Source organism: Lygodium microphyllum, chromosome 9 (genome assembly GCF_053477565.2).
Source record: "Lygodium microphyllum isolate KBCC chromosome 9, Lygodium_microphyllum_v1.1.10, whole genome shotgun sequence".
NCBI lineage: Eukaryota > Viridiplantae > Streptophyta > Polypodiopsida > Schizaeales > Lygodiaceae > Lygodium > Lygodium microphyllum.
Genome location: NC_141143.1, coordinates 20,228,006 through 20,242,385, shown reverse-complemented (window position 1 = coordinate 20,242,385; position 14,380 = coordinate 20,228,006). Strand labels below are relative to the sequence as shown.

At 39.8% G+C, this 14,380-nt stretch overlaps 1 protein-coding gene across 1 annotated transcript; it reads right to left on the bottom strand.

Annotated features, from left to right (window-relative positions):
• Window positions 1-2,825: 2,825 nt before the first annotated feature.
• LOC148030843 (ruBisCO large subunit-binding protein subunit beta, chloroplastic-like) lies at window positions 2,826-8,050 on the bottom strand. The gene is made up of 13 exons (XM_087684377.1): window positions 7,735-8,050; window positions 7,189-7,314; window positions 6,967-7,104; window positions 6,781-6,876; window positions 6,436-6,678; window positions 6,122-6,356; window positions 5,827-5,996; window positions 5,526-5,603; window positions 5,326-5,397; window positions 4,237-4,341; window positions 3,957-4,142; window positions 3,742-3,868; window positions 2,826-3,634 (listed from the first exon to the last, which is right to left on the bottom strand). The coding sequence occupies exons 1-13, from the start codon at window positions 7,987-7,989 to the stop codon at window positions 3,621-3,623; spliced, it is 1,845 nt and encodes a 614-aa protein (XP_087540503.1). The 5' UTR covers window positions 7,990-8,050; the 3' UTR covers window positions 2,826-3,620.
• Between the last annotated feature and the right edge of the window lie 6,330 nt (window positions 8,051-14,380).

The window sequence follows — 14,380 nt, the reverse complement described above, 5'->3', positions numbered from 1 at the left end:
AAAACAAGCTTTGGCTATACATAATGCATCAGAGTCACATAAGCTAGCAGTTCAACGTAAGAAATTCATGGTTGGTGAACAAGTGAAGCACATGGAAAAACATATGGAACTTATGGTTGATAATGAGAAATGCAGAATTATTAGTATTATTCAGATTATGTATAGGGTTTCTTTACAAGACATGACTCTAGAAGCATTTGAAGATGAACGCAAGTTTCACATGTATATGAAAACTCCAAGTAGGCGCCTCACTTGTGAGTATTCAACATACATTAATCCAACTTCAAGAAAAAAAATTCTCTCAGCCATGTGTATTGTTTATTAGGAAAAACTAAAGGAGGAGATAGGACGTAGTCCGTTCTTTTCTATCCTTGTGGATGAAAGTACTGATAGGAGGTTCGAAAAGGACCTCATTCTCTACATTACATACTTAAAATGGTGGTGCAGGCTCTCATGCAACCTCCTTTGTAAAGTTGATTGGTGTTGATGATGGCAAGGCTCTAAGCATGTATGAAGGCATCTTAAGAGTGTTGCAACATCTAGATCTTCCACTTTGTAAAATGGTTGCTATGGGCTCTGATGGTGCTGCAACTATGATTGGAAAAAGATCTGGATTATTTGCAAAGCTTTGTAAGGATGTGCCACATTTGTTGGGGATACATTGTATTGTCCATAGGGAGGCTCTCGATGCTTTCCTTCTTACCTAGAAATTATGAGATAATGAGAATTCATGGAGTAAGATGGTTGTCTCATGGAAATGTCATGAAAATGTATACTTTTATTTGGTGTTTCTTTTTAATAAAATTAATATTGATTTTATTATCAAATCGTTACTTAACTTTGTTATTTTATTGTATCAAGTTGGTAAAAGTGTTATCTACATTGTTGGAATATTGGAAATGCAAGTATCTAGCAATGTATAAAAAAGCAACAAATTTTCAGTTGCTATTTATTATACATTTCATGGCCAATCTACTCAAGGAGACTAACATATTAAGTTAGAAATTTCAAGAAAATGATTGGGACATAATAATGATTAGATGAGAAATAGATGTGCTTATTAATCTCTTGAAGAATTGGTACATAACTAGTATATTTGAAAATGGTTCCAAGCACTTAAGTAGCTTCATGAAGGCCATGAACAGTGATGTGTATTTGTGTAAGGATAAAGAGGGTGTTGTACATCATGTCTTACATTTTACTTCTTTAGTGGGTAAACAAGTGATTACTATTGAGGAATGCAAATGGTTAGCAAAGGCATTCGTGCAGAGATTGATCTCTAACTTTGGTGAGAGGTTTCAAGATCATCACTTGTTTAATGCAGCAAAGTTGTTTTCCACTAAAAACTATTCTAGGGATCCACAAATTCGAGGTCAGAAAGTTCGACAATATCTCTCTCAGCTATGTGAAAATTTTGGCAAAGGAGAGAGACCTTTGATTCACTCTAAACAATGTGAAGGTGAGTTGCAAAGATTTGTTTTATATCTCTTTGAGTCTTATCCTTCAACAAGACACCTTGAAGCTTGGGAACAATGTGGTGTTGAAGTAGAATGGATGCAAATGTTTCTAGCTTTATATAAGTTGTGGCGGATTGTGGTGGTGCTCCTTGCAAGTTTAGCAACTTGTGAAAGAGGTTTTTCAAAACCAAATCGGGTTAAAAGTGATGAGAGATCGTGTTTGTCTCTCAATACTTTAGGAATGCTCATGTTCATGTCTCTTTCCGCTCCAAAGAATATGGAAGAAGTAGATTTGAATTTAATTTTTGAGCATTCATAGGAAGTATACAACAACATTCATAAGAAGCATACAACAACACTAACTTTTTGTAATTAGACTAACATTTTGGTGGCAATTGCCTTATTATATCAAATCAAATGTATCTATCCTCTCCTTTTGGTTCTACTTGTAAGAAACTTCAAGAAGATTTTTGGCCTCAATAATTGCTCTCTTTTTGTAAGCTGATGAAGCATTTGTGCCATGATGCTAAGGAATCAAGATAGTACTTGCTTCCTTTTTTACATGCTTGAGCTTTTGATTGCATAATGTGTGATGTTTCTATTTGGCATTTATTTTTTCATTGTATGAGACATTAAAAATTATTTTTGCTTCAATGTAATCTTTGATAGTTAATTCAATTTTGTAATGTTTGGTTGCACATATTATCCAATTGTAAACCTACTTTAATCTATCTTTATTATTTTAGATTGGTTTCTTTCCATACTTCTTAAAAATAGATGTTTGATCCAACTTTTCTTAAAACATGCTATGAAAATATATTTACTTTTGACTCTTCAAATTTCAAAACATGCTAGCTAAATATGATTATGTACTTCACTATTCAAACTACTTTTTTAAAAAAGATGTTTGCTTTCAATATGGTTGTCTATATGTTCTAAAATTTAAATATATGTTGTGGAATGCTCTTACTTGTCATGGATTCATAATTATATAAATAGTAGAGAGAATTCTAAGTGAAGTAGGCTTCAAAAAACAATCCTTCATTTAAGAAATGTGCCTAAAAAGCATACTTATTTTATGAAGGTTAATCTTCATTTTTACCTATCTTTAAAGGACATGCTTGTTTTTCCCCTTCAAAAAGAAGAGTTGTAGTGCCCTTCAAATTTGAGGGCTGTCTAGGAAGCTAGCTAAGCTGCATCCCCCCCTTGCGGTGGTTGGTGTAAAATGGTCACTATTATTTATATAATCACGAGTCATTTTCAAGGAACAGAAGTTGCTATGTATAGAAGATCTCAATAAATGACACTTATTAGAAGGCACTCATTCATTTAGAATTGAAGTTGAAGATTGATAGTCTGGACAGGGTCTCATTCAAATCATTTAATAACCATGTACATTGCACCAAAAACTAGACTTCTCAGCAGCTCGATATGTGAGCCAAGCTGATGCTGACACAGAAAATCCTAGGTTTTCTTGTGCAAGGTTGCTTTCTTCAATGCCCAATTCGAGTTCATACACCTTCCCTATTTCTTAGGGACTTCGGGTATGTCTTATTCAGCTTCCTATATTAGGACACACTTAGCAAGCTCATTTGGTGCTCATTCTGCTCCGCATGCATTTTTGTAGGGTTCTGCTATAGAACTTTATAATTTCTTTTCTGTCTTACAGTTCCAAGGGCACTCTAGTGTGCTGTTCTTTGTTGTGAAGCACTTGCACTTGCAAGCAGACAAAGATCAGCTGTAACGCATAAGGTAAGGAGCACATCAAAAGCCACAGAGCCTTAAAAGCATTGGCAAATCCACTATCTTCCCTTCCTGATATGAACTCTTTCAAAATCTTTTGAGCACAATCTGCGAAACGTGCAAATATAATACTCTACCATAATCAACCAAGAGTCTGAAGTACAAATATAATTAAAACCCTCTAAATGAGAGGGATTAAAAGATTCAGTAGCTCAGCAGGTAAAGTCCTGTCTGTTTCACAGACATTAAACACTACCCTGTAACACCACTATCCAGCCAAGTTAGCTCAATAATTTGAATCCTCGAATTATTCATAGAATTATGAAGCCGCTCACTGCAAAGGTCTCTAGCTTCAACCAGGTTCTAAAGTACAAAAATTGGGGGTGGGAAAAGCCCAACTGCGACATGCGTCAAGTGGTTCTAGTAGCCATAACCTGCAAACACATATTCAAAAATTATAGATCTCAAAACAATGGCCTGTATATTGGTTATAAAACAGGTGGTAGAAATAGTAACTTCTGCAACCCTCAATTCAACCTACCAGAGTTATCCATTGGGTTTCCAGCAGGTGCTGCTGGTTCAGGCTCTTTGATTTCCACCACAACTACATCAGAGGTGAGGAATGTCTTTGCAACAGAAGCAGCGTGCTCCAGGCAGCACCTCACGACCTAATATAGCCAGAGGGAAGAAGCATAAAAGCTCAAAACCAAAGCTTTCTTGATGAAATAACAATTATTTCTAACACTAAAACTGCACCTTCGTAGGATCGATTATTCCAGCAGCCATTAGGTCTTCATAGCTGCCGGTAGCAGCATTGTAACCAAACTTTGGATTGTCATTCGACAATACCTTCTCAACAACCACACTACCATTGACACCCGCATTTTTGGCAATAAGTTTCAGTGGGTAACTCAGCGCTCTTTTGACAATGTCAGCACCAACCTGGGTTTATCCAATGTAAGGAAACAAGTGCATTTTATTGAGCATTCACCAATTACAACACCTACATACACAAGGTGATGAAGCCATTACAGACCTGTTGCTCATAATTCTCAAGAGTTTCCTTGATGGCATCCACCTTGGAAGCCAACCGTAGCAAGGCAGAACCTCCTCCAACAACAATACCTTCCTCAACAGCTGCCTGTACAGCAACTAAATATTTCAACTGGCATGCCTACAAGGAATCTAACAGCTCCATATAATCCTCTTCAGAACTATGGCAAGCAAGTAAAAACTCTTTCAACATACTAATGACAAAATAAAACAGCAAAGCACCATGACCACTCTGGTCAAGGAACTGCATTGACTTACAAGTTTTCAAGGCATCCACAAACTGTGCCACAGTTATACACTCAAGTTTCTCTCTGCTTGATGCACTTACAATGACAACCCATGGGCCAAGCAGTATGATTTATTCCTTGTCATCAAGGAAAAGGGACAAACAGTGAGCCCAGCAGTTATATTGAAAGCTCCCACAGCTATATGCCTTTCATAGCATCCCCTATGTCGATCTTGGAATCATGAACATGGAGCATGACCTTGGGCTGGCATTAACAACCTGCTAGCCAACCATGTCCAGCTTGCTAGCAGCTGTATTGCAGGACACAGTTACCCACTTCCTATATAGCTGCTCTGAAAACAGCATTTACTACATCAGATGCATGGGACAAACCCTAAAGCTAGCAGTCAGTGGCCAAAGCCTTCTGCCTTATCAGAGAGTCCTCAGTGACTGCTAGAGTATGAAGGTGCATGCACATATCTAGTCTGGCTCCAAGCGATCACTGGACAAAGTATCAAATACAAAACGATTAATGCCCCACCTTGCTAGAGAGTATCCAGGACACAAGTACCTCAGGTCTGTTATAACACAGCAGAGACTTGGAACACGCTTGCTGGTTTGGAAATGAACCATTGAGATGATTTAGAAAAAGTTTATCATTTAGAGATGAGCCATTAAAATTATCTGTACAACTTGACCAAATCCTACAAACTTTATTGTCTTCTAAAAAATACGGTCACTAGAAGATTTGGACCGATCCAACATGTGTTGCACGCATGCCATGTATACATCACGTATGAACAGACACACACTAGAGGCTAATACATGAAGAAGAATCAACCCAACCTTAGTTGCATTAAGAGCATCTTCTACACGTAGCTTTTTCTCTTTCAATTCAGTCTCTGTCTGAGCCCCAACCTGCAGGATTCATTTGAACACATGTTTGAAAAGGTCAGACAGACTAGCCACATGACCAGGACACAGCTGCATCCTCTGATCTTGCACTCCATACAATTTATTAAGCTGAAATACAGAAATCCCAAAACCTGAATGATAGCAACCCCTCCTGAAAGTTTTGCAATCCTTTCATTGAGCTTTTCTTTCTCATACTCTTGCTCAGCCACCTTTCAAAACATGCAAAATAAAAATTCCAAATTTGTGAAAACTTAGGACAGCTATACATAGCAGCTAGCACAATAAGAAACAGCAAGAATAAATATCACTTTAAACAAAAATATGGTCAAAAGAATGCTTAAATACTTTAAACCATTCTATGACACATGCAAAGTAGATGTAGAATTGAGTCTTGCCTCAATTTGATACTGCTCTTGGCAGAGACGAACTTACCTCTATCAGACCTCTGATTTGTGCAACCCGTTTGTTCACTTCCTCTTGTGTGCTGCCATCACCAACTATGGTTGATGTATCCTTGGTAAGCACAACCTTTGATGCTGTCCCAAGAACTTCTCGACCAACTTTGTCCAATGAGAGACCTATTTCATCTCTTACAACAGTACCTGTACAAACATTAAAAAAAGTGCCCACAGCACATAGTTCATGATTACTAAAGACAACAGATCATAAATACAATAAAACCTTAATTTTAGCAAAGACATAATACATGGCATATATGCCTACTTACCTCCTGTTAAAACAGCAATATCATCCAAATATTGACTTTTCCTTTCTCCAAAACCTGGAGCTTTCAAAGCCGCTATCTTCAGGGCACCACGCAGCTTGTTAACCACAAGAGTGGCAAGTGCCTCCTGCTCAATGTCTTCTGCAATGATGACCAAAGGATATCCACCACGAATCGCATCTTCTAAGATGCCAATCATGTCCCGAGCTGTAGTGATTTTTTTGTCAACTAGTAACAACTGCCAGAAAATCATTTGACACATGAGATGAGCATTTATGATATATCCAAACTGCAAGAAACCCATCCTTTTGACTGACCTTGCAATTTGTATACTCAACAGCCATTTTCTCAGCATCAGTAACAAAATAGGGAGAAATGTATCCTCGATCAAACTGCATGCCTTCTACCACAGATAAACTGTTCTCAGCACTCTTCCCCTCTTCGAGAGTAACCACTCCTTTTCTCCCAACTTTGCTCATGGCTTCAGCAATCATATTTCCCACCTCATAATTATTACCAGCACTAACTGCTGCCACATCAGCCAGCTCACTGTCTTCAACCTGCACAATCCTTCCTTAATCATGTACTTCTGTGGATATATGGCAATAACACCTCAATCTGAGACATTTAAAAAGAAGAACCTCCCATGCCTGTACACTTACTTCTTTAGATAGAGCCTTCAACTCAGACACCAAAGCCTTGACAGTTTTTTCTATTCCCCTTGTTATTTGGATTGGATTGGCTCCTGCTGCCACAACCTACAGCACCATCTTGCACCAAGTTAGACAGCTTATGCTTTAAAGAGACTTTATTTACCAAGAAGTGTCAATGGGGAGCTCAATCCCAACCTTCACGCCTTCTGCAATCAATCCCTGGGCAAGGACCACAGATGTAGTTGTCCCATCACCCGCCAGGTCATTTGTTTTAGCCGCAGCTTGCCTAACAAGCTTAGCCCCAATATTTTCAACAGGATCTTCAAGTTCAACCTGCGGAAAAAATAGAAACCAATCTGGTTACCTACATTTTCCTGCTGTCACAGGACTGGATAAGAGAACTAAACGCTTTCAGACCTCCTTGGCAACTGTGACACCATCATTCACAATCTTAGGGGCACCATACTTGCTCTCTAGGACCACGTTCCTCCCCTTTGGTCCTAGTGTTACACCGACTAAGTCTGCCAGCTTGTCAACTCCAGCCTACAAAAAAATGCAGAGGGAGTTAAAAAATATGCAGCACGTGTACTACTGTAATGTGCAAGAGCAAATATTAGCACATATAAAGTTATGGACTACTGATGTATGAAAGTACTGGTGGAAACCAGGAATAGGCACACATCGATAGGATTGCCTGTGCATGCACGGTGGCACCGAATGGCACACACATTAACGAGTGTCAAAGTACATGCATGTAGAGAATGGTTTATAGCACTCGGCATTAAGCAAATGCAAACATAAACAGTAAAAGCAGACGCCATAATGGTATACTAAACATCTAGTGCACAGCTAACAGAAAGGCAATCTCTCTCTCTCTCTCTCTCTCTCTCTCTCTCTCTCTCTCTCTCTCTCTGAATCCACGTGTAACTATCATTGGTGTACGAGCCTCTGTAGAAGACCTGCCTGCAGTTTCTTCATGGTGGAGCCGTCTTTGTTGAAGTAAAGCTCCTTGGCCATAGCTCTCGTTTGCACAGTATGACGGCTTCTGCGAAAGTGGACACCTTTCATCGGCGTCCTGCCATGTTGAAGGAAGGATCCGAAGGAAGCAGAAGAGGAGAGACTCCTCGCAGAATAAGCCAATGAGCCGGCCTCACTCAAGGCAGCTGATTTGCATGCCGTGACAGAAGAAGACGAGGCCCCTACAAGAATGGACGCCATGGCACCTTAACTTCCACGGTCCACAGGCCGAAAGAAAAACACAGAAAAGCGATTAGAAGAGAGGTACTTGTTAGAAGGTCCTTGCACTAGAAGATATTTTATCCACTTATTTCCCCTCGTAATGTAACATTTAGATTAGACGTTAATAAAAATGGGCCGCTAAATTTTTACCTCACCCTGCAAAGTTAATTTCTTTTTTTAATAATGCAATTGATAATGATAATATTATTAATCAGAAAATTATATTCATCTGCCACGTAATTACAAGGAGTCAACGGATAGACAACCCTTCAAAAACCTATGGTAAACCCTAAACTTGGCTCTCTCACCTTGGGCACATGTGCAAGTTCCATCCCACCTCCGTTTGAGAGAGCTGCCTATCGAACATAGACTGTAGCATGGGCACATGCAGCCTAAATCCAGCTTGCAACTAGTTGGAGTTACAAGCACATGATGCAAAGGTTTCCGTCAAGCTACAACATTGTGATGTGGCATGAAACTGATGGTCACCTAAGCTTACCTATCCCCTACCAGTCGGTACATGCAAATGTTGCCCATCAAGCAGCAATCTGCTGACATTCCATGTCTTTTCCGTTTATAAAGGTGAAGAGGCATGCTGCCATCTTAACTAAAGGGAGCCGGAAGTGCCTAGGCTCTATTTTTGCCAAGCTCCTTTGAGACCAACAAAACTGCATTCTTACAAGCCAAAATATCTAAGTCCCTCCTCCCTACCCTTTCAAAAAGTCTAGATATTCCTAAATTTCCAAATGTTGTGAATTTCAATAGCTCTAAGAACATCTCACATCTCAGCCAAATTCTTTCAGGTCACCATAGTCTCCAAAAAGTGCTCCTTTGCAATTGATTTTAATGTGGAAGCCAACCTTTTCCACCCACTTCATAAGCATACGCCAAAGGCTTCTTATCTCTTAACATTCCCAAAACAAGGTGTTATAGTGATTCTACGTTTTGTTTTTCATAAGCCACAAAGTGAGGATATCTTTCCTAATTTAGCTAACCTCTCTCAGGTTAACCATTTGTTCATGATCATCTTCCAAAGAACTAGATTCAATTTATGTGAGGGTGTGCTTCCCCAGACTCTGCATTCTCGTCTTCCAAGTCCTCAGCTTAGTCCTGGGGTACTTTTTCTTCCATACTATTCATATAGTTTGAAGAAAAATGATCCATCTCTCATCCTGAAGTCTCCTCTATCCTTGCATCCACTAGTACTTTGCCTTTGTCTATTGAGTGGTAGCACTTTAGCAAGCTAGCCTTCTTAAGAATATGTGAGGTTGGTGAATCCCCTCCCATCTTGAGTCCCTTCCCAAGTGGCATAATTCAAAATCAACTTCCATTCATTCACCATTTTTTGCACCAACTCTAAATCAATGATCTTTGGCTACATGCCTTTGTTGAATAGGATATCAGACCTCGGACCATTGAAGTCTAGCCACCTCCCACCTAGAATCTTATTGTTGCCTAACCATGACTACCCATGGCCAAGCGGAGTCCAATCCCTTTAACACATTGAAGAGTAGTCTCATGGCTTTATCCTTCAATAGTTCAACACCAAGGCCCTCCTCAACTTTCTTAGCTGTAACCAAATCCCAAGAAATCGAGTGTCATTGGTATTTGACTTCAATAGACCACTTAATGTTCTTGAAGGCTCTCTCAAGCTTGTTCTAGCACTTGGCACACTCAAACAAAAATAGCTACAATGAAGATAAACATGTTAACAATGCATAGAATTGAGAATTACCACTCTTCCCCCAAAAGTGGCCTTTTCCAATTACCATTTGTTGATTTTCCCTCTTGCTTTGCTCAAAAACCAACATAGCCTTTGCTCTGTTAGGGGTAAAGCCCGATTCAAGATGGCACCCAAGATATCAAAAGACTCCACCTTTTTTTATCACTCTAAAGCCATGATCCATTATCCAAACATGTGGCTCCTCAACCCCAAGATATAATAGTTATATCTTATGGTGGTTGACTTGTGACCTTAAAACATCTAAAAAGAGTTTATATGTGTCCAGTAGTAGATCCATTTGATCCTTCTTGGCTAAGACTGTTGGGGTTAAAGGTGCCTCTGCCTAGCCACCCATATATTGCTACATTGACAATACCCACACCTGCACACTACAAGTGGTGGGCGCCCATCATTGTCACTTCATTCTTTATTCTTTCAGTGACATTTGAATAAAGGGAAGGCCAATCACACATTGTGATTATTGGAGCTCCCACATTGTGTTTGTCTCTCTCTCTTGCTCTTGCTCCTTCCACCATAGCTCTTGCTCCCTCTTGTGCTTCCACTTTAGGGCTCACCTCCCTTCAACTGGTATCAGAGCCTTCTTCTTCGTGAGCTCGACACACTCTCAACTTCCATTCGAATACCTACAATGATCATCTCTTTGTTGGCATCCATAGCCACTCCATTCGAGCTTCCTATCGGTTGCATTCTTCTTGGGAGCCTTCTGAGTAAGTTGGAGTAGCCCTCACCTTGTTGGTGCAGCATCATGTTGTGTGGAACAGGCCCTTTTTTTAGCAGCAGCTCATGTTTTTCATCTCCTATAGCATATCTTCTTCATTGGGCAGCTATACAAGCACTTATACACTTGGTTTTGATGCTTGGCATTGATCCTTCCACCCTTGGCATTCCATTTGAGTGATAAGCTTCACTTTTGGACTGTTATAACAATCCACAGACTGTCATAAAACATGGTAGAACTTATATTTGATGTCTACACTCATTGCCATTGGTTGGATGATGCCCGGCTTGATGCTTATATATTCGAGGATGCTATGTCATTGCTTGAAGTTGATTTTGGATTGATTTAATCACTTCATTTACTCTATTTTGGCTAAGGTTTGTTGGTTGGAAATATAGGGCAGCCCTCTATTTGATGCTTCTATGGTCAGCTTTGTTGGTCTTATGATGCCTAGTTATGTTGAAGTCATGTCTACATGTATGGGAATGCTATGCCCATGTTATGGGTTAGATTTGGAGTTGATTTTGGTACTAAAATAGCTTGGTTTGATAGTGTATTCACTGTTGTATACAGTAGGGCTGAACCTCTTTTAATAGGGATTTTATGTGCTGATTGCTTTTGGCTATGATTCGGGTGTTCTATATGCACTCATGATGTGTACCATTGATGTTATGATGTGTACATTGATATATTATATGCCCATGATTTGAGGTGGCTTTGAACTTCATTTGAGGACTAATTTACTCAGTTTTGACAATGAATTTATTATTTTAATAACCACGACTGAAGCCTATTTGGTTAGTGTATGTTCTACCTATTGGTCATGGGTGCTTCCCGAGTGACATATAACTACATGGATGTATACGAAGGTTGGCAAATGTCTTGGATGGTTCCGGAATGTATTTTGAGCCTCATTTGAGCTCCGTATTGGTTGGCACTTACTTGACATTAGACTACACTGGAATGCTTTGTGATAGAGGTTATACTTATGGTCTATGCATGACCCGTTGGTACATGCTTTGAAGCATATGTCAGTGATGCATGCTCCTTACATTGTCTCTATTTGTTGATTGCCACTTGGAGCTTCAGTTGGGTGTTCATTTGCACACTTTGGAGCTCTTGGATGCTTATTTGGGTTGTCAGAGATTTGACATTGACTGTTACATGATATACTGGATGTTATAGGTGATGCTTGACCGATCCCTTGCTTTGGATGCTCCGTTGATATACGGTCTTGGCTCCATGATGCCTTATGCATTCACATGTTATCTTTGATCTTGGTTGCTCGATTGACATCGATCTTTCTACCAGTGGGAGCTTCATGCTATCTCTGGATATTGCAGAGCTTGTGGTTTATGCAGTTGAGCTTCTTGAGTAGATGAGACCGGGATCTCTTACATGTCTATGCTCTTGATAGATACTTGTCTGCATTAGATGCTTTTGGGCTGATTTGATCCGTCTTCTCTTTGAGTATATACTAACCTTTGTCATGTATTTGGGTGTTTGGCTCATGGTTCTTGGCTACTATAGTGTTTGTTACATGTCTGCTTCATGTAAGATTTGACTTGGCAGTCATACTCGACTTTGGATCACTGTTACCTCATTGTTTGCTCTCTTTTTCTCAATGTTGTGATTTATTACAACAAGCTATTTTATGCAAACTGTGATGTATTTACTGAGCTTAATCATGTCATTTTAATGTACTTTTGGTACTATTTGGTGGATAGCTAGTCATTCTAGCAGTTTCTCTAATTTTTAGCTTGTTTTGGTAGTGGTTTTGGCCTTTTTATTGCTAATTACAGCAGGATGTTTTCTGCATAGTCTGCCTCTGTTTGACTCATTGTGGCTGATCATCTCAAAGACACGATTTTGTTTAACATTGCCAAGTTGGATGGCACCAACTATGGCTACTGGAAGTCTCAAATATGGCAAGTTTTGGTGCAAAAATTGTAGATTAAGCCACTAAGAAACAAAGGTATTAAACTCGAGAATATGGATGATGATGACTAGGATGATTTCAAAACACTATGCAAGTCCACTATCATTTTATTACTCTTTGAAGAGGTCCATAATAATGTTGTTGAAGATGAAGATCAGAGTGCATGGAATCTATGGGAAAAGATTTAGGAACTTTATGCAAAGCAGAGCCCTGCTTCACAAATGTATTGGCTTAAACAATCGGATGGATCTCCGCATGAAGGAGGGGACCCCATTGTCTACGCACTTTATCCAGTTTCATTCTATCATGAAGAATCTACTTCAATAGGGTATTGAGTTTCAATATAATTTGCATCCTTTGTTTTTGCTGGGCTTTTTACCTGAGTCTTGGGATGTATTTTGCACTATGATCTATACCAACAAACTTGATGGGCTGAAATTGCAATATGTAGAGAGTGCTCTTTTGACTAAAGAAATTAACAAGAAAAACAATGATGCTTCCCATAGTTCACATGCTTTATCCATTAGAGGTGGCAGAAGTGGCAAGAAAGATAATGATCGTCATGGGAAGGACTCTCAGAAGTCCCAGTCTAAGTCACGTGGTGGACGCACCAAGTCTCGTGGCATAAGTCTCATCTTACATGCCATCATTGTGGGAAAGGGGGACACATATGGCCGCAGTGCTATAAGATGTGTGATGACAAGCGCAAAGAAAAAGGAAAAGAAAAAGTGCAAGAGAAATCCAATGATCACAGCATTATACGTGCAAAGTCCAGCGTAGAGATTGAGGAGATAAATGTCATGTAGCCTGAGGAGTCCGATGGTGACTACATCTTAGCAGCCTCTTCATGTGATGCCTCTCAACAACTGACCAAGGCTCAGTTTATGCATGCACAGTGTTGGCTCTTGGATTTGAGTGCGTCTTTTCATGTGACCCCTACCGTGAGTGGTTTCATACCTATCATAGTGTATTTGGCACTGTGTGCTTAGGTGATGATCGGTCTCTTGCTATTGTTGGCATTGGTGATGTCACTCTATAGTTTCCCTCTGGTAGCACTTTTATTCTGCATAATGTACATCATGTACCCGCATTGACTAAAAGCCTTATGTTTGCTGGGCAGCTTGACGATGCAGGTTATCATATATGCTTTGGTGATTCTATATGGAAGATAACTCATGGCATGTTTGTTCTTGCAAGAGGTGCTAAGTCTGGCAGCCTCTACCCCTTGGTTGTATTTGGTTCCACTCTTGATCATGTTTTGGCAGTGGGTTATATCCCACATGTATCTCTTTAGCATGCTCATTTGGGACATATGTCTCTTAAAGGAATGAAAATGCTTCATGCTTTGCAGTATATTCCTCCTTTTGACTCTTCAGACTTTGCATCATGTGATCATTGTTTATATGGCAGGAAAACTAGGGATTCACATAAGGAGTTTGGTATGTTACGCATAGGTGAGCCATTGGCTCTTGTGCATTCTGACGTCTGTGGACCCATGCCCTATCAGTCACTAGGGGGTGCGAAGTACTTCGTTACATTTATTGATGACTTTTCACGTAAGGTTTGGGCTTATCCCATAAAGCAGAAGTCTGATGTCTTTGCAGTATTTCAATGTTGGCTTGCTTTAGCTGAGAACCAATTCTAGGCATAGGCTGAAATGCCTAAGGATAGATAATGGGGGTGAGTATGTCTCATGTGCTTTTGAGCAATTTTGTGATCAGTGGGATATTAAGTGTCAGTTGACCGCCCCTTACACCCCTCCCCAGAATGGTATGGCAGCTGAGCGTATGAATAGGACTATCCAGGAGAGAGTCTGCAGTATGCTTAACCAAGCAGGCTTACCATAGCATATCTGGACTGAGGCAGTCTCTACTGTCATGCATCTCATTAACAAGTCACCTTGCAATGGTATTGACTTCCAAGTTGCCGAGGAGGTATGGACAAGAAAGCCTCCCTCATATGCTCATTT